This window comes from Lytechinus pictus, chromosome 4 (assembly GCF_037042905.1).
Source record: "Lytechinus pictus isolate F3 Inbred chromosome 4, Lp3.0, whole genome shotgun sequence".
Taxonomy (NCBI): Eukaryota; Metazoa; Echinodermata; class Echinoidea; order Temnopleuroida; family Toxopneustidae; genus Lytechinus; species Lytechinus pictus.
Window position 1 is genome coordinate 6,012,957 of NC_087248.1, and position 21,232 is coordinate 6,034,188.

At 35.8% G+C, this 21,232-nt stretch overlaps 2 protein-coding genes across 3 annotated transcripts; one reads left to right on the forward strand and one right to left on the reverse strand.

Moving 5' to 3' along the window:
- Nucleotides 1-3,064: 3,064 nt before the first annotated feature.
- On the forward strand, nucleotides 3,065-6,767 carry LOC135153862 (uncharacterized). The gene has a single exon (XM_064098202.1). The coding sequence runs from the start codon at nucleotides 4,619-4,621 to the stop codon at nucleotides 5,597-5,599; it is 981 nt and encodes a 326-aa protein (XP_063954272.1). The 5' UTR covers nucleotides 3,065-4,618; the 3' UTR covers nucleotides 5,600-6,767.
- A 6,349-nt stretch (nucleotides 6,768-13,116) lies between these two features.
- On the reverse strand, nucleotides 13,117-20,707 carry LOC129258513 (uncharacterized). Of its 2 annotated transcripts, none has more exons than XM_064098203.1 (5): nucleotides 20,540-20,707; nucleotides 18,918-19,036; nucleotides 17,574-17,732; nucleotides 16,530-16,682; nucleotides 13,117-14,064 (listed from the first exon to the last, which is right to left on the reverse strand). In XM_064098203.1, the coding sequence occupies exons 2-4, from the start codon at nucleotides 19,018-19,020 to the stop codon at nucleotides 16,555-16,557; spliced, it is 390 nt and encodes a 129-aa protein (XP_063954273.1). In that variant the 5' UTR covers nucleotides 19,021-19,036; nucleotides 20,540-20,707; the 3' UTR covers nucleotides 13,117-14,064; nucleotides 16,530-16,554. The 2 variants fall into 2 exon arrangements, with proteins under 2 accessions (XP_063954273.1, XP_063954274.1); XM_064098204.1 differs by having other exon boundaries at nucleotides 17,574-17,729; nucleotides 20,540-20,629.
- Nucleotides 20,708-21,232: the final 525 nt, after the last annotated feature.

Here is a 21,232-nt window from a genome sequence, read left to right on the forward strand (position 1 = left end):
TACGATGACAAGCTCAATTGCTTCACTGCCTCGCTTTCGAGTTTCGTCGAAAATGGTTACGCCTCCCCCCCCCCCCGGAAAAAAAATATGTCTGCGTACGACCATGATTCGACTTATTATTATTATGCCCTGCTTATATATTTCATTTACTGAAGGACAAAAAAGGATGTAGACATGTATATTATATCATGTCAAAAGAAAATTATGATAACTTGACTAAATTGTGTAATAGATGGTTTGTCAATGGCATTTCGATGGACACCAGAGATATGAAAAATTATTTTAAAACGATGTTTCGATGTACAACTTATACTACAATGAGGTACTTTCAGTACCGACTGCTAAATAAGATATTATATTTGAATAAGGATCTTGTAAAGATGAAAATAACTGCAGATGCAAAATGCTCTTTTTGTGGAAGGGAAGAAGAAAACGCTATACATTTTTTTATCAATGTCATGTGGTAAATCTTATCTGGGTACGATTTACAGACTGGTTATACAGTTTAACAAGATTTAGAATAAATCTTTCTGCTGTACATGTTTTGTTTGGTTTCACAGAAAAAAGAAACGATGCTTTAAATTGTTTAATAATTTGAACGAAACAACAAGTATACTCTGCTCGTGTGGAAAAAACCATACCTAATTTTGAGAAAATTAAACAATATATAAGAAAATGTTACAAAAATGAGAGGCAAATCAGTATTATGGAAAACAAAACACATAAATTTGATAAAAAATTGGTAAATTTCGAAAGAATTCTTGTCATTTTGTAATAAGATTTCCGGACCTTTATATGTATTTCTGTTTAATGTAAACATATTTTCATGATGAATGTGCAGTGTGTTTCGGGTGAGAGGTGATCAATTAATGTTGGAGTGGCCTTGTTCGGTGCTCATTTGTTCTTTGCTGCCGCAAGTGTCGGCGGCGGAACGGATGGGTGTGGGACATGGCCACTCTAGTATCGGTTGCCTTTTGCTTGAAACGCCCTGTAGGCCTATACTTTGTATAAAATTATGCTATGTGTGTATGATATGTTATTTCATTGATATCATTGTTAAAATGTTTATGCAAATATATGCCCTATCGGAGGGAAATAAAAAAAGCTTTATAAAACAAAAAAAAATGATTCGACTTATGATTGCAGCTGGATTAGAGATCACACGCGATTCGCCCATGAGATGGTGGTATGATTATATCTAGCAGATATCTGTGACTTAAGTGTGTTTACATGTACAAATTCCTTATTTACACAATTTATGATTAATTGAAAAGATTCAACAGTAAAGGAAATAAAATTCAGTTATATTGATATCGAGTAAATCATCACATGACTTCAGTAAATCTTAATGGGGCGTTGTCATCAGCCTTCCCGGTAATAAAGGCTTGTAAATCTCTGAGATTACCATTCAAAATGCACTTCTTAAACCGATTTATATGATTATGTAAATATACTTTTAATTCATCATAATAACCAAAAAGGCATACACAATAACGTTTTATTCACAACCCTTGGGTCCTGCGTGTCCTAAAATATTGGATGGGGCATTTCGAAACTGTTTGATAACTATTTCATCACTGCCATAGACTAACTAAAGACGAGTATCATAAAACAATAAAATAGTTTGATTTATCAATCACATGGTAGGCCTACATGCAGAACTACAGATAAACTGCAAAATTATAATTGACGTTATCTTGTTTACAAATGGCGCAAACAACTTTGATTCTGAAATGCAAAATGCAAACAATTCATGACTCAAGTACCCTCTTCTCCTTCCTCCCTCCTCCCATGGACCTACTACTCTGTAGGTCCATGCTTCTCCAAAAGGGGGATATGAAATAGCTGATGATTCGTTCAATATTTCATTTTGCTCGGATATTGATTGTGCAGTAATCACTGATATTGTTTAATGGTAAGTTTCTATACTGAAATATTATTTACTGTAAGTTTAGTTGATGAATTTGCAAGAACAGAAATTCCACATTGTGCGGTATTTTTATTCGTTAATGCACCAAACTGGGTGTCAACAGATTTACTCCAACACTCAATCATTCTTTTTAAATCGAGTCGATTTCATAATATTCAGGGATTGTTTGATTCTAAATGTAAGAGTATTCTCTGGTGGAAGGGACATTCCTCAGTTACACTATAACAATCGTAAGTCAGGGGTGCCGAATTTGCTAGAACGAACGAGAAAAGGACAGTATATTTCTATTAGAAAATTCAAATATTATTCCTGGAGAATATGGAGAAAATTACAATGGAAATCAATAATGACTGTTTGAATCTATGCATATAAGTAATCAAGTAAAAGCAGTTAAAAATTTTCCTCACTTTAAGATTGCATTAAAGAAGCACCTAGAACTGGAATCTACTCGAGAACAGTATTCCCAGTAAAAGTCACACATTTTGTACAGTTGGTGTTAAGTAATGTAGATAATGTAGTTATGATAAAATACAATTCTTTTTTAAAATTAGGTAGATTATTGTTTGCTTCAGGTATTTGCAAATTATTTGACTGATGGATGTGTATTTTTTACCATATTCCTGTACTTGTCGTAGTGATGTATGTTTAATGTTTTATACTAACAATAGGACCCCATTGGAAATAAGCCTTTCGGCTGTCATGTGCCATGCTGTCATGGTATTCTTCAATTTCATTGTAAACTCCTGTGATATTCTTGACGAATAAAATCAATCAATCACGATTAATTTCAAATAAAGCCAGTAAGTTCCATGATATAATTACAATCTGTTTATTTTCTTCTAAAGTTCGCACTTGGATTTAAGACTTGCAAGACAACATGATGACATGACTGAGAATAAAAATGCCAACATTCAGCAAGACGATTCACAGTCCATACGAGGTAATTCATTTTACATGATGGTGCAAAAGACGTAGTAGGGGACCATTTGCTGGTTGGGCTTTTGTTTCGGTGGTTGAGGAAAAGGGTCCCGTCCATTTTTAGCAGAATGTTCCGTTGACACTCTCTTGTGCAAATTGATAGTCCGAGTTAAAGTCAAAATGTGCGAGGTACTTTTGAAATAAGTCAAAAGCAAGTTTGGATGTTATTCAGACGGTTTATGGCCTATTGCATGCTGTGTACATATATATATATATACCAACGCATGCGAAATGGTTTCGGCTGGAGAGGTGATCTGACCCATGGAATCAATTGCCAGTGATCAATGCAATATCGATTCGATAAACTGTAATGATCTATATCTAAGCCTTAATTCGGTAAGTTTTTCCTTACTCAATATGTACTCGATTTGTTTGAAAAACCACTTTCTTATCCATGTCATAATCTACATTTCGCATGTCTCCAGCCAGCTGGAGTCATAGCCATGATACAGGTACAGTCCCACCGCGAGCTCAGGCAGGCAAATGGCATGGCATGGCATGCTAGTATCGTATGAAAGAGCTTTGCACACGAAAAGCAAGATCCATAGGGCCTGTAACACAAAGCTTAGCAATGATTGTAGAACACTTTTCTACGTTTGATTGTATTGACTGTAATGTACAATCAATCTAGACAATCGAATCTATGATTAATCGTTAACTTTTGAGTTACCCGACTCTAATCTCGCGTTGTAGAGGTTTGCGAAAGGTGGCTAATATCGGGAGGGATTCAGCAACATTCCGGAGGAAACCAGCAGATATCGGCTCGTTTTGAAATGTTCAAAACCAGCTGAGTACCCTTCAAAATGCTCCCGAATGCAGTCACAACAAATTTAATTCGGGCAACATTCGGGGTGTATTCGAATGATAATGGGTTGGATTAGGGGAGGCATTCGGAGTATTTTGGCAAGATTGGGACCTTTTCGTATCATTCGGGCAGTAACGGTCCGGGCTCGGCGCATACGGCCATATTCGTTCCGATTCGGGTCACCATGCGGATGGCCATTCGGCTGTAATCGGAGCGATCGGGCCACATTTGAGTCGGTTCTGGCCACCTTTGCCTCAATTCTTGACAAAACTCGGTTGGAATTCGGCTTTTTTCGGGATGGCCAAAATCTATTCGGGTCAATTCTTTGTGGGTCTGCAGTGCATCGGGACCTATTCGGGACCCATTTTGTCTCTATTCTGATAGCTCTCCGAATCACAGACGAATAAGTTCCGAAGCCATCCTAACCATGCCATATTTGGACAGAATCAGTCCGAATTTATTCGAGAGAATTTGGTTTTGGTGTAAACATAACTTAAATTCCACTTTTAGTTTGATATAGCCTAATTCTAGCCATGTCTATTTGAAATATATCTGGACTGCAAAATGCCCCGGTATTAATTTAACACCAGCCCGGTATCTAAATCGGAAAACACCAGTTTAGAATTAAATCTATATTATTTCAACAGTAATTGGCGTTGCTTAAATGTCTTTCTGGTGTTAGCCTAACGCCAGTCTGGTTCTGTTTAAAAACGTATCTGATGTTTCTTATATACATGTAGATACCGGGCTGGAGTTAAATTTCTGTTAACACCGGCATTTTTAGTATGATGTAAATCTGAGAGCCGTTTGGAGAGAACTTCTTGTAAATTGCACAGATGCAAGCCATTGCTCTTAAATAAGATTTCGTTGTACCATATATCTTTAACCTTTTTCTTGTTCAGATAATGGCCTCCAGGATGGATCGCTGGTTTAATATTTTCTTGCCTTCACTTCAAACGGAGCTGTTGTTTTTTGTGTCCGCCATGCTAACACTATCTTTAGTAAAACTTGGATCTGCATCAGATGTGGACTCGATTGAACGAATGACTTTAATTGCTGATGAAGCTGGTAATATACCATTCGAACTCCACTGGGACATTGATGAAAGTCTCGAAGTACACCCTTACTTTACTATTCACTTAAACTCACTGGAACGCCCTTTTAACGTAAATGGACAAAATGATCCGCTTGGGTTTATGAGCGAATCTCAAGCCATGAGATTTACAGTTACAAAAACTGATTCGAGAAGAGGTTTTATTGCAGTAAATATACATATAACTAATGTCCAGATTTCGGACGCTGCTGTGTATATATTCAAATTGATTTTGTTTGATCACCCGCATAACTTCCACAGAACGTTGAGGAAAGAGGTAGAAGTTTTCATTCCCCGTGGTCGTGCAACGTGTAAAATTAGAAATAGTGCTTACTCATCCCATTTGCGTGAGGTACACTGCAAAGCTGATACAAGAGGACATAATACCACCATAACGTGTTTTCAAAACGGAATGAAGGCCCCTTATAAATGTCGTCATCAAAAATCAAACCAACATGATATGTCACATACACATACTCATCGGACATTTTGGTTGAGTAAATTTGGTGATGTCTCGTGTTGTTCACACGAAACAAAAGTTAATGTAAATGAAAGTACTTGTGTTGATTTTAGAGGAAATTATCAGTCATATGAAAAGCCTGTAAGTTCGAGTAGGCCTAGTATGGTTCCTGAAATCTCATTTGATCCCACATCCATGAAGCCCTACCTAGCACCAACAGATTCGGGGTGTAGTAAACACGACGTAAATTTTATATTCGAGTCATTTCTTCTTGTAGCTACGATCTATATTCTACATGTATCAACTTGCTCTCATTCATGTGTAATAACCTAGTGTAAGAGTCAATACAGGTATTCCGCTGTTTTCTTTTTCGTTTCGTGGTCAAATTATCATTGTATTACTATACATCTCAAATATTCATACCATGTGATACATCACCCAAGTGAAAGCCATTTACAACATCAAAAGACAAAGGACAATCAATGGTGATCACTGAAGTAAAGATTTTATTCATGATTATTATACATAATGATTATGTAACACGTGGTATACTAAAAAATATGGACAATTCGTCGGAAAAACGAAAGTTATACTTCCGACGACCTCTACTATAAAATGATTAAAATCGTTTACTGATGGTTTATAATGATATCATTTTTTTTCTACTGTTTGACTCAGATGATAAATTATGTCTTGTTTTGATAGAAATATGACGCATGACCATGCCATATTAACACATTTCAACGTCTTCCAAATGTAATTAGTTGCTTAAAAGAACTATAATTATGAAATATAATATGGCATTTATGTAAACAGTGCTTTTCAATTGAAAATCAATATTATCCTACCCATTTCACTAATATATCTTTGATTTTATTACGTACATGCATCTACCTCGTATTGTTTTTAAATATTGTGATATGAAAAATAAATACCAATACCAACATGATTTGAGTGTTGTCGCACCTTGTATGAGCGGATGGTATTATTTGTGTAGTCAATAAAAAAATCAAGAATAAAGAAAATTGTAAATAATGAATGTATCTCATGTAAATATTTGTAGAAATGATGGGAAGGAAATGGGAAATATCTTAGTCAGTCTTTATCCAAATGGTTTACTAGGAAATGGTCTAATTCGAAGGTAATAATACTAATAACAATAATAATAAGCTCGTCTGACACCAACATGTCTAAATAGAGTTGGTCTACTACCTATTGAGTATATCAACCATTTGGTCAAAACATGAATTGGTCTATCACTCACTTGGTCTAATTGTCATTTGGTCTAATGTCCAGATGGTATAATGACTTCGCGTACTTACTTTTTTTTGCACTTTGTCAAATTGAAATAAGGTTCATAAACAGTTTACCTAACCAGCGGTGTTAGACCAAATGGATATAGGATGAAATTGATATCGTCTTACTGGAAATTAGACAAATTGGCAAAGGGACGACATAGCAATTGCACAAAAGGCATCATAGACGAAGTGAATGCTGACACTAAACGAAAAAAAAAAAAACACATATTGGGTGTAGACCTAGGGATTCCCCCTCGTAATCATGATAAATAGCAGGGATGTTGTTGATGGAGATGATGATGATGATGGTAGTTATAACGACTGTAATGATGATAGTGCTAACAATGATGGTGATCGTGATGATAAGGGTGTGGATTTTAAAGAGGATTTTTTTTAACCAAAAAAATTGATTGTGATAACAATAGTAATGATGAGGATGGTGATGATGGTATTGATGGTACTGACGGTGATTATAGCGATGATTATGATAATGGTATTGATGATTATGGTGGGGATGATGATAATAATGATGATAAATGATAAATAAATGATAAATCCATAATTTATTGTTCGAAATAGACATGAAATGAAATACTCCGAAAATTTGCTTTGCCCAATTGATCGTGGGCCCGGCAGCCGCTGTGCAGCGCCAGATCGACGAGGCTCTATCCCTTTAATCGTTGAACGCCAAACAGGGTAGCAGCAACTCCCATCTTTTAACGTCTTTTGGTCTGACGCGGCCGGGGTTTGAACACCCGACCTCCCGGTTGTGAGACGGACGCTCTACCAACTGAGCCAACACACCGATGGTAATGATAGTGGTGATAATGACGATTATGAAAATGATGATGGTGATGATGATGGTGGAGATGGTAAAGGTTGTGGGGATGATAAAAATGATGGTGATGATCGTGATCTAACTGTTTTCTAGTATTCTTTATCATCTACATCAGATGCTGTTGAAAAAAACATTTTTTAGCGTCATTATCTTGTCTGTCGCAGAATTCGTATTTTCACTCGTTTCCCATCACTTTCTCAAAGAAATATTTGCTTCTAGGCTTTCCGATCACGGTCGAAACGACATGGCACTTTTCATAATGTTGCAGGTCTCCGCTTTCATCCTGTGGTTCGTCTTTATAAGCGTAGGACATCCTCTTATCAGAAGAACTGGAAGAACAACAACTCTTCGCACAATCACTTGACGATCCATCAGCTTCCAGGACGCTATCGACGTTTCCTCGGAAATGGCAGTGGATTTCCTCACTAGACTGTGAGTCATTCAGACTTGACAATGCCAAATCAAGCCTCTCGTTTGGAATCTCATAGAATGGACAATCACTTACTCTTGACGATGGTGGTCGCGGTTCTGTAGATTTCAAATCATCTACACCAGTTAGTTGGACAGCAGGTGTTTGAGATTCGTACCTCCCCCAATCTAGCAACTTTCGCCATCCTAAAGCAACCATTGTGGCACAAAGTAGAAGTCCAAGAACCACTGCAAAAGCAAGGGCAACCTTCCAGAACATTCTCCAAAATGTCTTGGATGCATCGGCGATAGAGTTTAGTGTTGTTATATTTGATGGTGTGCTGGTGTGTAAGTAAAATGTTACGTTCGTCAAAATTTCTACTTCTTCGTTACTTACTAGAGTTTCAGTGGAACTACTCAACGTATCACAGAATGAGTAGCATGCCACTAAATTCTGTTGAGCTTCTTGAGTTGTGCTATGATCACAAGTAACAATACCAGGTCCCATCAAGTTCTCTAGAATACTGCAAGATATGATGTAGGTCCATTCAGTATCGTCTTCTCTCAAAACATATTGCCCTTTCTTTTCGAAGATGGCTGCGCCGTTCAAGGACCATCGGAAAGTGATGTTTTCGGTGCTTCTCACTTTGGTAGAACATTTAGAGAGACATGCTGACTGTCCTCATCATACATGTCATACGTAAGAGTAGTCCAATCTTCTCGTTTACTATCATGACTATCAACATATTTTGGATCATTAGATTCGCAATCGGGTAATACATTTTTATTTACGTGCCTAACGATAACGGACGACTGATGTCTAGAAGTTCCATCAGCGTTCCATGCCTCACACGTGATATTCAAAACCTCTCCGTCTTCTGTTGGGTTTACGAATACGGTCAAATCTTTCGAATGGGAGACACATTGTACAAAGGCTTCTTCTGGAGAACAAGGCCAATGGTATCCTTCTACCGGTGGGTACCCAGCTCCCAAACATTGGAAAGACATGGAGACTGCCATTGGCCAGGATATCTCAATTTGATCTGGAACAACTTCTACTGCCGGAGGATGAATGACATTAAATGGACCCAGTGAACAATTAGCTCTTCAACCTGGAAACTCCGTGCTCGTTGCCAGACAGAATATAATTTCATGGTGGAGTAATCGTGTAATGGTGATGTTTGCTATGAGTGTTGAACTGGCTTCTTCGTGTTCTTCAGGTGGCGCAAATTGTGAATCTTATGATGTTGAATTCGACCACACCCATCTAAGTACAGCTAGAGGATTGCTCCGAGATGCTTCACACTGAATGTCAAGCTGGTCTCCTTCTTCAAGATCAGCTGAGCTGGTTTGTCCACCACAGGTCAGTCCATCTTCCCTTAAGAAGTACAGATCATTCAATCTCCCATAGGTGGAAGATAATATTGGGACTGACAGATCATAAATTATCAGTGAACATCTATACAAAGCGTCTATTTCTCTTGTAACGTTCTGAAAGAGGAGTCGGGAGGTTACCTGTCTCGGCTCGTCGTCTGTTGATGATGTAATTTTGGCAACGGTTTCTCTTGAACATTCTCGGTCTTGCTGTTTGTCCAGTATGAAGATGCAGAGGAAACATGTACGCTGGATTGGAGGGTGCACTCGAATGACCCGATTCACCCTCCTGTACGGTGGCATCTATGGGTTGCGTTATAAACGTAAAATTATTCGAGCACAAGATATATGCATTGCATTATACTGAATTAGTACAAGTATCAGCAATAAACTCATTTTTGCAAAAGACATACGACCTTGGTCCAGTAGGCCTACATGTACATAAGTTTCAGAAGTTGAAAACGCGAAGTGATGTCAGATGAATGGTAAAATTTTATCATGATGGGATGTTTAAAAGATGTATACAAATTTCAAACAAGGACTTATTGGGTAAAATATTCCACGTTCTTGAAGTATTTTGATCGAAACTCTTCCTTGAAGTTAAGCTGATAGGTTTCGACTTGCGTGATAAATTATCTGGATAAGTGGGTGCTCCAATTAAAAAAAAAGGTGCATACTAAGTTTCTCTTCGTTTGAACAACGGAAGTGGTTCTTTGCTTTGTTTATTGTTTTACAAGAGCATTACGAGAGATGTATGGAGAATCAGCATGACACTTCTAATACCCACTTTCCCTGAAACGTGTTCTTGACAGTGCATAGCAATCGGAAATTAGACAATTGCACTTACAAGAAACTTTGAAAATCTTCGCTCGTTCATCGTTGATTGATTTCGTTTTATCTTTCAACTGCACGTTATTCTCGTATTACCAAAGTTGAAGCGATGAACTGCATTCCACAAATTTCAGGCAACTTAAGCATTTCGTAATATACTCAAAAGTTTATGCAGTCTTGATTTTTATCCGGGAGGAACTTTCATTTGTTGAGAACATTTTCGACATTGAGCTAGTATATAGCCCTTGGACGTAATATTTGCTTAATTGAATGGTAAAACTAGTCTGAAGTACTCTATTTGTACGAGCAGAATGGGGCTAATACACACATTAGCAGTACTTTTCATTAGCCTTGTTACTTCGGGAATATCTTCTGCTTCCATAAGAGGAAGACAAGTCTATGAATTTCCCGAGGGGGAAGATGCCACAGTTTTCTTTCACCATGACACCACTTCAAGTGAAACCACCTACTCCTACGACTTATTTGCACCCGATCAAGACTGTGTCTTCTGCGTGGATGGGATCATGGATACGTCGTGCCTTTCACCTGGACAAAGACACCGTGTCCTGGTACAATCCAACAGGAACAAAACTTTGAAGATGGTGTCCATGTCGCTTCAGGAGATAGTACGATCCGATAGAGGGTTCTACATTCTAGCACTGAGGGAAACAATTGATGATCGCGTTACCAATCTAATCCAAGTGGCTTACATAGATGTCACCTTTCCTCCCGGTGAGGCACGGTGTGAGCTTCGATCCTCTCTGTATGGCCCCAAATGGAAAGAACTGCACTGCACCGCAACGGTCGGCAACGACGGAAAGGGTAACCTTACCTGCTTCCAAGACTCGACGGAGTGTGTATTTCTGAGTCCTGTTACCTACTCTTCAACCCACATATCTGCTACATTCTGGGTAGATCCGGATAATCCTGTACAGTGCTGTTCATTTCCTACCGATGATTCGATTACACGGCAGTCGTGTCGGCAGTTCACTCATTCTCCAGTGGCAAGAGACTAACATGACTGAAGGCCATTGGACGGCATTTCTTAAGTTTTAAAATGAAACAATAGGTTTAAAATTCCTAGTTTGAACCTTTATGAATTAACCATAAGTGTTGCATCCCGACGATACCCGAAGCCGTAAACTTCTTAGATTGGTGGCAAGTCGAGCGAAGCAAAATGGGTTTTTGAGACTTTTATGTATACGCTGTAATTGCGTATGTGATAAGAAATGTATCTATTTGATATTGTTAATCGGTGCGTTTTTACTTAGACATTTGCACATAAATATTTATCTCCTTTTACTCTATGATACATAAAATAGCAAACATACATTATGTGAATTCCAACAGACTAAATATCCTTCAGATTGGTTTCTAAACCTGTATTATGTTCTTCAGTGAACAGTTTTTTACATCGATGTTCTGTAGGAATGATCAATACTGCACAAATCCTATTTTCTTTTTTTGAATTATTCGCCTTGTATCTATTGAATACTGGTAATAATGATAATTTTCTTTCTCTCTCTCTCTCTCTCTTTTGCTGGTTAATTATGCACTTGCCACATTTTCAAAGAGCCCATTTATATCATACTATGTGGATTGAAAAGAAAGATAATAAACGTTTAATTATGTTACTGTGCAATGTACAAGTATATTGATTTATTATTAGTGATTTATTATTTTCTCAGCTTCGTCACCTCACATTGCATCAGTACCATTACAAAATTACTTAAGTTCAACTCTTGTCCCTTTAAATAGATCTATATTGTTACTTTGGGAAAGGTAGCTTTTAGGGGTCTTTAGACTGTAGATAGATATAGGGACGATCATGGATATACAAAAAATAAGTTTTATTATTGTGTCATATTTTTGATGAAATTTGTATTAGGTTAAATTAATAAATTCAATAGAGCAATAAATTAATATAAACTCAATTTCGTCATGTTCGTGGGGTGAATTTGGCACCAGCGAGATTTCCAGCTCATAAATTTATGACCTCAAAGGGGGTATATATCGCAGAAAGTTATTTAGAAGCAAAAAATGTATGTTATACCTGCATTTATGGAACAATAAAATCATCTTGTATTTCGAATGCTGTATCAAATGAAAATGTTATAAATTTATATCGTCGTGATTTTGTTCTAGATAATTAGTGAAGGAAGACAAATTACAGTGATTTATAATGATCTTAAGGAGTAGTTTCGATCTTGATTCGGAAGAATAGATAATTTATTTTCTGAAGTTTAACATTCGGGTTACGGATTGACTGGATAGCCAACTTAATTTTTCATACAAAATGAAACTAGAATGTTATGATAAAACGGTGTTGTCCAAATACTATCAAGAACCTGTTTCCTACCAAGTGGCCATTTCATAACACTTGTTATAATATCACGTATTCTATAATAGTTGAAAACTACTGAAATCCTTTATTTTGATTGGCTGATTGTAGAATTGTTATAGAAATTTTGCATCTGTTATTATACAGGTTTTCATGAAACATGACCCTCATATGAAATAACAAAAGATCCCGTTTCATGAGGAATACTATCACTGACAAACTTCCATGCAAAAATGGTTATCGTCCTTTAATATCAATATTCTTACTTGGCCAATTATAATGATGGATTTCACAAACTGAAAACCTTCATGAAATGACTCACAATTGCAGTTACCATTTGATCACTTTTTAACATTCTACTTTTTACCACTACATGTATGTTTGTTCTCTGTCTCGTGCCATCTTATTCATTCTCTCACCAACCTTCTCCCTCTATCTATGTCAATTCACCTGTTTTCCTTTCTCTCTTTTCTCATCTCTCGCATTTTTTTACAATACACCTATTTCTAAATTTCAACTCCTTTATGTTTCTCTCTTATCTATTTATTATTCATTCTTTACCCCCACCTTCACCCGCTCTCCCATCCCCCCCCCTCCTCTTCCTCCTCTCTCTCTCTCTCTCTCTCTCTCTCTTTGTTTCCTTCTCTTTCCGTTCGTAATTGGTTGATATTATGTGCCTTGCATCTCATCTTTTCTGTTCTTTTCATCCAGCCTCATTATATCTATCCACAATTTATCACTCTTCGACAGTAGCCGTCACTTATGGTTTCAAGTATTAATGGCTGATTTTTATTACATATCACGTCCACAGAGAGCGATACAGTATTTACCATTCCATACTTTGTGTCAAAGTTCGATCTTGTCATTGTATTCAAATTCACCAGATAAGATTTGATTTATTATCTTTTTATTTAATGATGTCTGATTCTTGATAATATTATACAAATACCTTAAACAGTGTGTCTTGATGACCCACTCTTTCAAAGTACAGAAGTGCTTTGATCGATAATAAATTTTGCGGTATTCTATTTTTACGATCGGAGTTTAAAGAAGTTTTTTTCTGGCTGAATCGTCTAGAAAAAAAACAAAACCCAGTGATCATACAAATAATCACGTATTAATTTCATAATTTTCTTTATTCCTTAATGATATATTCAAGTAACATTTAGTAGATTAATGTTCACTGCACGGAGAGAGATGTAAACGGTTTGAAGTAAACGTACGATTATTCTTCTGAGCTCGATTTACACTGCAAAATTTGTGTTGTAAAGTTAACAAGAACGTCTGCACAGTACACCACATCAATCTTTACACCAGTGTCCGATGTGTAAATTTGATACCTAAGGTTGTGATCCAAATATCAGGGCCCCGTCTTACAAAGAGTTACTATTGATCCGATCAATCAAGTATATGATAATCCATCAATGTCATAATTTTTTCTTTTGGAAATTTGCTCAATTTTCTTTGGAAACAAAGAGAAACATACTGAATTGCCAAAAATACAGTGAATGTATGAATATACATAATTTCTAGAAAATATTTTGATTTATTAACAGGCATTTTAGATGTTGACGTTGCTGGCTTTACATGTATGCGATTGATCGAATCATTCGCAAATCTTTGTAAGACAGGCCCCAGATGTGGGACTTGTGAAGAAATAAAGTTTGGTAGGTCTGTATCGATCACCATCCTGCGAACTTGCTATTGCCTGTAAAAAGAACAAGTAAAATAAACACTCTTTATTTAATGAAACTGTCTTTCATTTCTTATTCCGAATTAAGATGGGTATACCTCATCCATTTGAAAAGGTCAAGTCCATCTCAATAGGAATTTTATTTGAATATAAAGGAGAAAACAAACAAGAATAGAGAAAAGAATAAAAAGGAAAAAAAAAACACAGGAAAGTTTAAGATATTTTAAAATAATTTGCATAAAGAAGTTATATGCTTGGTGCATTGATATGTCGATGATGTCAACAAATCACTGAGTCATTTTTGTATTGTATGAATTATACAATGTTTCAATTCTTGCACAAATACAATAAGAAAACATTAAATCGCAATATGTTATTTCAATTTCAATTAAATATTTTTAGGGAGGAAGTAGAAAATTGAAATTTGTTATATTATCGATTCCTTCTTTTGCATACCAACCGATACATATGAATTTAGCAAAACTTGTATATGTAATAACTCCCTCGATGAAATTTTCAGCATTAAGCTCGTTTGATTGTTCTCTTTTTATTCAATCAACCTTTTATTGGGGTGAGTTTCCCTTTACATTTTCTTATGGTAACCTGGACTAGCCCGTGGCACTCGTGATCTACAAGGTAAAAATGAAATTGGGTGTTTTTATATAAAATATCAAATAGGCGCGGTAGCTCAGTTGAGAGCGCGACGTCTCGCAATCCGAAGAACTGGATTCGAAGCTTAGTCAGTCATATTGACGCTCATTAGAAAGATTTCATGGTAAGTTTGATATGGTTCTTATCGGATGAACATAATAAACCTTTAATGACTATTGATTTCCTCATGGTATATCTATCATTAGCATTAGGGTTACCATTAAGTGTTCTGAGAAATACATGTAAGTAAAGTTGGTTGTCATGGTTTCGTATTCATATGCTAATCAAACAAAAGTTCAAGGTAACCGACGGGCGAAACATAAACTGAGTGTCTCAGCCCCTCACAATCCATTTCACTGGTAGAATAATGATCTAATTAAATCACCTAGTCAAATTTGTTCTTGATAGATGAGTTGCAAAAAGAATTATGTATATACTGTATTCATTTATAGCTCATGGTAAAGGGGTTATCACGGACGGATATTTTTGCTATTTTTTTTTCAACAGTATCCATGTCAAATACTTGATCAATATAAGTCTTCATATCAAAATGTACCAATAATTTGATATGGAAAATAAAAAGGTTTAAGTCTCTCACCACAGAATACCATGAGTGTCAAGAATTGAAATGTGTTATCAAAAATAAATAAGAATCTCTTAGCTATTATTATAATTTTTTTTTTTTTTTTTTTTTTTACAACATTTTACAACATTTTCGTTAGGGTAAACTTCCCCTTTAAATACCTCTGATGATGTACTATTGAGTGTGTGTGTATGTGTATTTGAGTTTTGTCAGACGTGGATCAATCAGATATGATTATTTACGTCTGGGACCGACCTTTAACGTCACCATCCGAAAGACGTGACCGGGGCTCGAACCTCGAACCTCTGCATCAATTTGTAACTTCCCCACATAGCTTGGATTACAGGCGCACGCCACAACGCCCAGTTAGCTATTGGACACTAACCACAACCATGGCGCCATCAATCGAATATTCTCCAAACAATTTCCACTCAATTGTAATGATTAACATACTCAATATTGAATTTGTATGCCTACGATAAAACAAACTGTAGAGAGTTTATATATATATATATATATATATATATATATATATATATATCACAGGCGCAGATCCAGAGTTGGACTTTACGGGGCCCGAATTTTCCTTTTTAAAATGAGAAGAAGAAAGAAGACCAGCAATCCGATAATGAAGGCATTTCGTTTCTAGGAAAGATTGACAAGCAATGAAAAAATAAGGGGGGGGGGGTCATCGCCTATTTTTCCGGGGTGCATAATGAAAGCATTTTATGGGGTGAAGCACCGGTATGATTTCAAAATTTTCAGGATTTGTCCGCACCTTCCACAACCACCTCGATCCGCGCCTGTTATAGCTCTATGATCAGGAAAAATATTAAAAGAAACTATTCTATTTGGACTGAAATTGTCTAAAATTGTACATTAATCTAGAAAAATGCGTAAATTATCTCTTTTCTTAAACTTCTACATTCATTAAGAGACAAAGTTTGTTTGAAATGAATTAAAAATTCTACATTCACGAATCATAAGATAGTAGACCACTAGGGGCACATCCGGTCCGTACCCCCCCCCCCCCTTGAGAGGCATAATACAAATTTGTACGGTAATGTAAATATGCCGTTATGACACACAAGTGTCCACCCCCCCCCCTTCCTTTTTCAAAGCGAGAACTCTCTTTTTTCTTTTTTCTTTTGCTTGTCAATTTTTTATGTGGACGAAATGAACTTAAATTTCGGGTGAAAACCTTTATTTATTCTTTTTTTTTAGGGGGACTTGGATCCTTCCTTACCTGTAGTAGACTCACGTTGATGAAATTATCCAATGATGCCACAAGCCTTGCGAACGCCATTTACAAGCTTCTTAACATCAGCTGTCTCATAGAGGCCATATTCCATGTCTTCTTCTGAAATCATCTCCGGAAACGCAACTGACATTCTATAGGCTAAACCAATTTTTAGAAAATAAAAAGGAGTTTTGCTAATACATCTGTAATACTAAATTGATTCTAGTTAAGAGAGAAAAGAGCATCAGCATATCGATAAGATGTGACTTTTTCAATCAGATAAACGTGCTGTTTCGAATGGTCTTGACTTCCAAAAATCGGTAATGAAATCATAATGTTTAATTAATTTTCGGGGCAGAAGTTGGGGGATGATTAAAACTTCATAACATAACATCATGAACAAACATGTACAAAGAGCGAGTGATGTGAGTTCATCAGCCTGATATTATTGAACATCCCAGATATCTTGCAAAGAATAATAATAAACAGAATTGAACAATGGCAAAACAATGAAAGACTTTTGATGTCAGTTTCTATTTCAGTGTGCAATCTTAATATAATCTGACACTATTTACTCAAATCATGTTAAGTGACAATTACCCACACGGTGTGGGAAATGTTTCACAGAGTAAATGAAAGGGACTTGTAGGGTGTAAAAAGGACTTCGTTTGACAAAATTCGATTTTTTTTTATTTGATTTTGATTTTATTTGATTTCTGCATTCATCAGCTTATGATAATCATGCAACATAAAACATTTCAAGTTTTACAAAACAATAATACAATAGTCATATAAGCATTGACAAATATTATTCACTTGAAAGAAAATATCATAGTTTAAAGGAATGCAGGAGACCGCCATCGTGAGCGATTAAGCTTGAAAATGATGGCGGCCTCGTAAATATTTTGTCAAACAAAGTCCTTTTTAATCCGTCAGTTACTTCAGCAAGTCAATTTTTTAAAGGTGAAGGTCTGACAAGTTGTCGGAAGAGATGTCAGTGAAACGCTCCCTGAATACCGTTTCACTGATGACAGTTGATGGCGCACTTACCTAAATCACGTGAAGGAATTTGATTGACGACATCACACCCAGATTTGACTCCTTTCTTTATGTCATTCCCGATCGTCTTTCCTGCATGTTTCACCTTGTTGAAAGCCTTCTTAAACCAGTTCTGCAGCTCCACGTCATCCAAATCTAAATCATCATCTTCTGTAAGCATGGTAAGTAGAAGAGATAAATTGTATTGTCCGTCAGCTTCAAAATACCGGAATGATTTTTCCCTTATGATTAGACAGTCGCCATGACTATTCAATTTTCAGACTAGCATTTAAAACCCATCTTTTTTCTAGTTTGTATGTACATAAAAAGCGTTTTGGGCCAAATAGGAAAGGCGCACACATCATAAATAATGCTTAATAATAATTGTGTGAGAAATATTTTATATGCTTTGCGAATAGCACTTGTAAAATGAATTCGATGCATTTGTAATTATTCGAGACGATTGAGCCCCTGCACATTTTATTACATAATCAAATATTGCACATCGACGAACAAAATGATTAATCAATGTACAAATGGGACAAAATATTGATCATTTTGTCGTACATTACTGATGAGAAAATATGAGATTTAAACAGCTCTGGACGACAAATGTCCATCAAATACTCCCCAGAAAAGACTAACAGAAGACTAAAAGATTCGTCCTTACACCATGTATAATATTATGCCATTATACTAAACTATCCCTTTCTCCTCATACCAACTCTCTCGCTCCCTAACCCCCCCCCCCTCACTCTAATTCTCCCTCTCTCCCCCTCTTAATCATGTTAATACACACTCTCTCTATCTTTCTCTATCCATCCATTTATTATATCTATCTACCCCTCTCCGTCCCTCTTTCTCTCTTCGTATGTTCGTTTCTCCATATCATTTTCTCTCACACCCACCCCCTTCTCTCACCGTACTTGTCTGTGCGATGGTGTAAATATATATTATTTATTTATATTTTTAATAAGTGCTCAAAACTGATTCACAGGCTTGTACAAGTTAGAAAACAAAGATAAACTTTTGAAAGTGTTGGGTAATCTCATGTTTTGCAGCAATAAGATATTCAGATCTAAACTCCATCGTATAATAAAGGAAATAAAGGAATGAACCTCAGGCTTTTTTTTTGTTTACATCGACAAATATGAAAACGAGTACAGAACAGGAAAAAAATATATACATTAATAATTGTTATGGTATTTGCTTCATGTAAACATTCTTTGGAAAGTCGACAATTGCACTCCCTCTTTAGGTTTTGACCTCCAAGTACTTTTCCATACATTTCCAGAAAGGGGTAACGAACGCACACTCAACCATTAATGTACAAAGTAAGGATTTTATTGATCTTACCAAGCATATCTTCAAGCATGTATTCATCAAATTCTTCCTCATCATAACCATATCCCAACGACACTGCCAACGCCAAAGCTAGGAAGAAAATCGTCACCTTCATTTTGGTGGTATTTGATCTGCAAAGGAGATAAACAAAATGTTTTTTAAACTGTTTCAGTAAAGCTTCAAATTCAATTTTAAAAAAAATCATGACTCCAGTGAAATTGAATGATTTCATTTCGTGATAGAACCTGAAATTTGAATGATTTTGATTTTCATTAATGTTTCCTTTTCAGCCTACACAATATAATGAACTCCAATGATTCCCATTGTTATAATGATTGTTGGCCTAAAAACATTTCAAACAAAATACACAGACAACACTGGACTAGGACAACTTATACAAGTAAGATTTGAATTTAAAGGGATGCTCCGGGCTGAGAGTATTTATATCTAAATAAATGGAGTACAATTCAGAAAGCAAAATGCTGAAAATTTCATCAAAATTGGATAACAGATAACAAAGTTATTGAATTTTAAAGTTTAGCTATATTTTTTTAAACAGTTATATGCACGTCGTCATGAATATTCATTAGGTGGGCTGATGATGTCACATACCCACATTATTTTTTTTATGTTATTACATGTAATCATAATTGTTTGATTTTTTTCATATGTGTAAATGATGTGTCTCCAATATAATGAATTACGTTGCAGCAATAAATAACTAAATAATGCACTTAATCAGTTGTTTATCCAATTGTTGTAGTTTTTTATAGAAAAATTCTTAATAAACCTAATTTCATGTAATAAAATACAAAAGAACTAGCGGGGATATGACATCATCAGCCCACCTAAAGAATATTCATGTAGACATGCCTAGACCTGTTTCAGCGAAATAATGCATATCTTTAAAATTCAATAACTTCGTTATTTGTTGTCCGATTTTGACTGATCAAACTTCAATTTTCCGCAATTTGCCTGGATCATCCCTTTAATTTTTTTTTTTTTCTTTTTTTTTTTAATCTTCGAATGATTTTCATTTGATGTATTTTTAAAGAAACATTGAACTAAACAAGGAGGAAATATTTGAATTATTAGTATAAAGATGCAAATATGCCAATCAAATTTATAATTCGTATAGATTAGGATAACAATTTTGCCAAATAATGACGCACTGGCTTAATACCGTATCTATCTGGTCTGAAGAACATTAGTTATAAACTGGTTAATAGTCAAATCGTGGAATCAGGATTGCATGAAATTGTAATGACATTAATTATCTTGCGCATATATTTTGAAACGAATCACATTTTTAATACTATAAAATTCCATGTGAACAAGATATCACAATGGTATTGTCGTTGGGGATAAATAATGCCCTACAATGGAAATAAATTAACCCCCCCCCAAAAAAAAAAAAAAAAAAAAAAAAAATGGTTAAACTTCGTGTAAGAAGGACTTGATTTTTTTTAAGGATTATAAAAATCTACACTATATGGTAACGAAAATGCAAATATCTTTAAAAGCTACAACTCTACACTCTGATATGGAATTGACACATTTCCGATAATAAATGTTCAGTATCTATATAGGTTACTGAAGAAACATAAACGAAAACAAAATCATGGTATGGTTACCCGTGTGCTGTAACGATGATGAGATGAATCTATCTTCCGATACGAACGAGGGTGATTCTTTGATATAAACTGCAGCAATATATCTAGACCAACGTGCTTATCTTGCCCTCTCGCACCTTTCACTCACTCTGACACCAAGCGGATTGAGTCTTTGATAACGAAAAATATATGAATATACTTGATACATGCCTTTTTATTCACGATTTTCATACACTGCTATAAAAGGTAAACGCAGTGCAAACACATTTTATCCCAAAGCTCCGCTGTTATTGGCCAATTGTTGTGATCACGTGACGAGGAGCAGTGCGGAATAGAAAGGAGATGTAGGCTATATAGTGTTAACTTCACTGTCATGAATAGAGTTATCTCAGCATATGGCCGTCTAACACATCTTGTGGTAAAATATCACTGGCTATGTTGAAATAATGGATTTACAGGAATGAATTAAATAAAAAATGAAATAAAAATTGTTTGTGCTAGTTTTTTGTTCTACTCCCGTTCTTTTAGTTCATTTACATTTATACGTGCTTGGTCGGTTCGTTCTTTGTGAGTGTGATGGAGATGAGAATCAAAACTATTTATATTTGCTTTCTTCAGGGCCCTGGGAACGATTTTAAATGGGGGGGGGGGGGGGTAATGTGTGTTTTGTTTTGAAATTGTTCCAAAATGAAGGAGATGTTGGTAAACAAAAAA

Coding starts and splice junctions, on each gene's coding strand:
- LOC135153862 (XM_064098202.1), top strand. CDS start 4,619: ATGGCCTCCAGGATGGATCGCTGGTTTAATATTTTCTTGCCTTCACTT.
- LOC129258513 (XM_064098203.1), bottom strand. CDS start 19,020: ATGAAGGTGACGATTTTCTTCCTAGCTTTGGCGTTGGCAGTGTCGTTG. Junction 17,733..18,917: donor CATGCTTGAAGATATGCTTG/GTAAGATCAATA, acceptor CCATGCTTACAG/AAGATGATGATTTAGATTTG. Junction 16,683..17,573: donor AATTCCTTCACGTGATTTAG/GTAAGTGCGCCA, acceptor AAATTGGTTTAG/CCTATAGAATGTCAGTTGCG.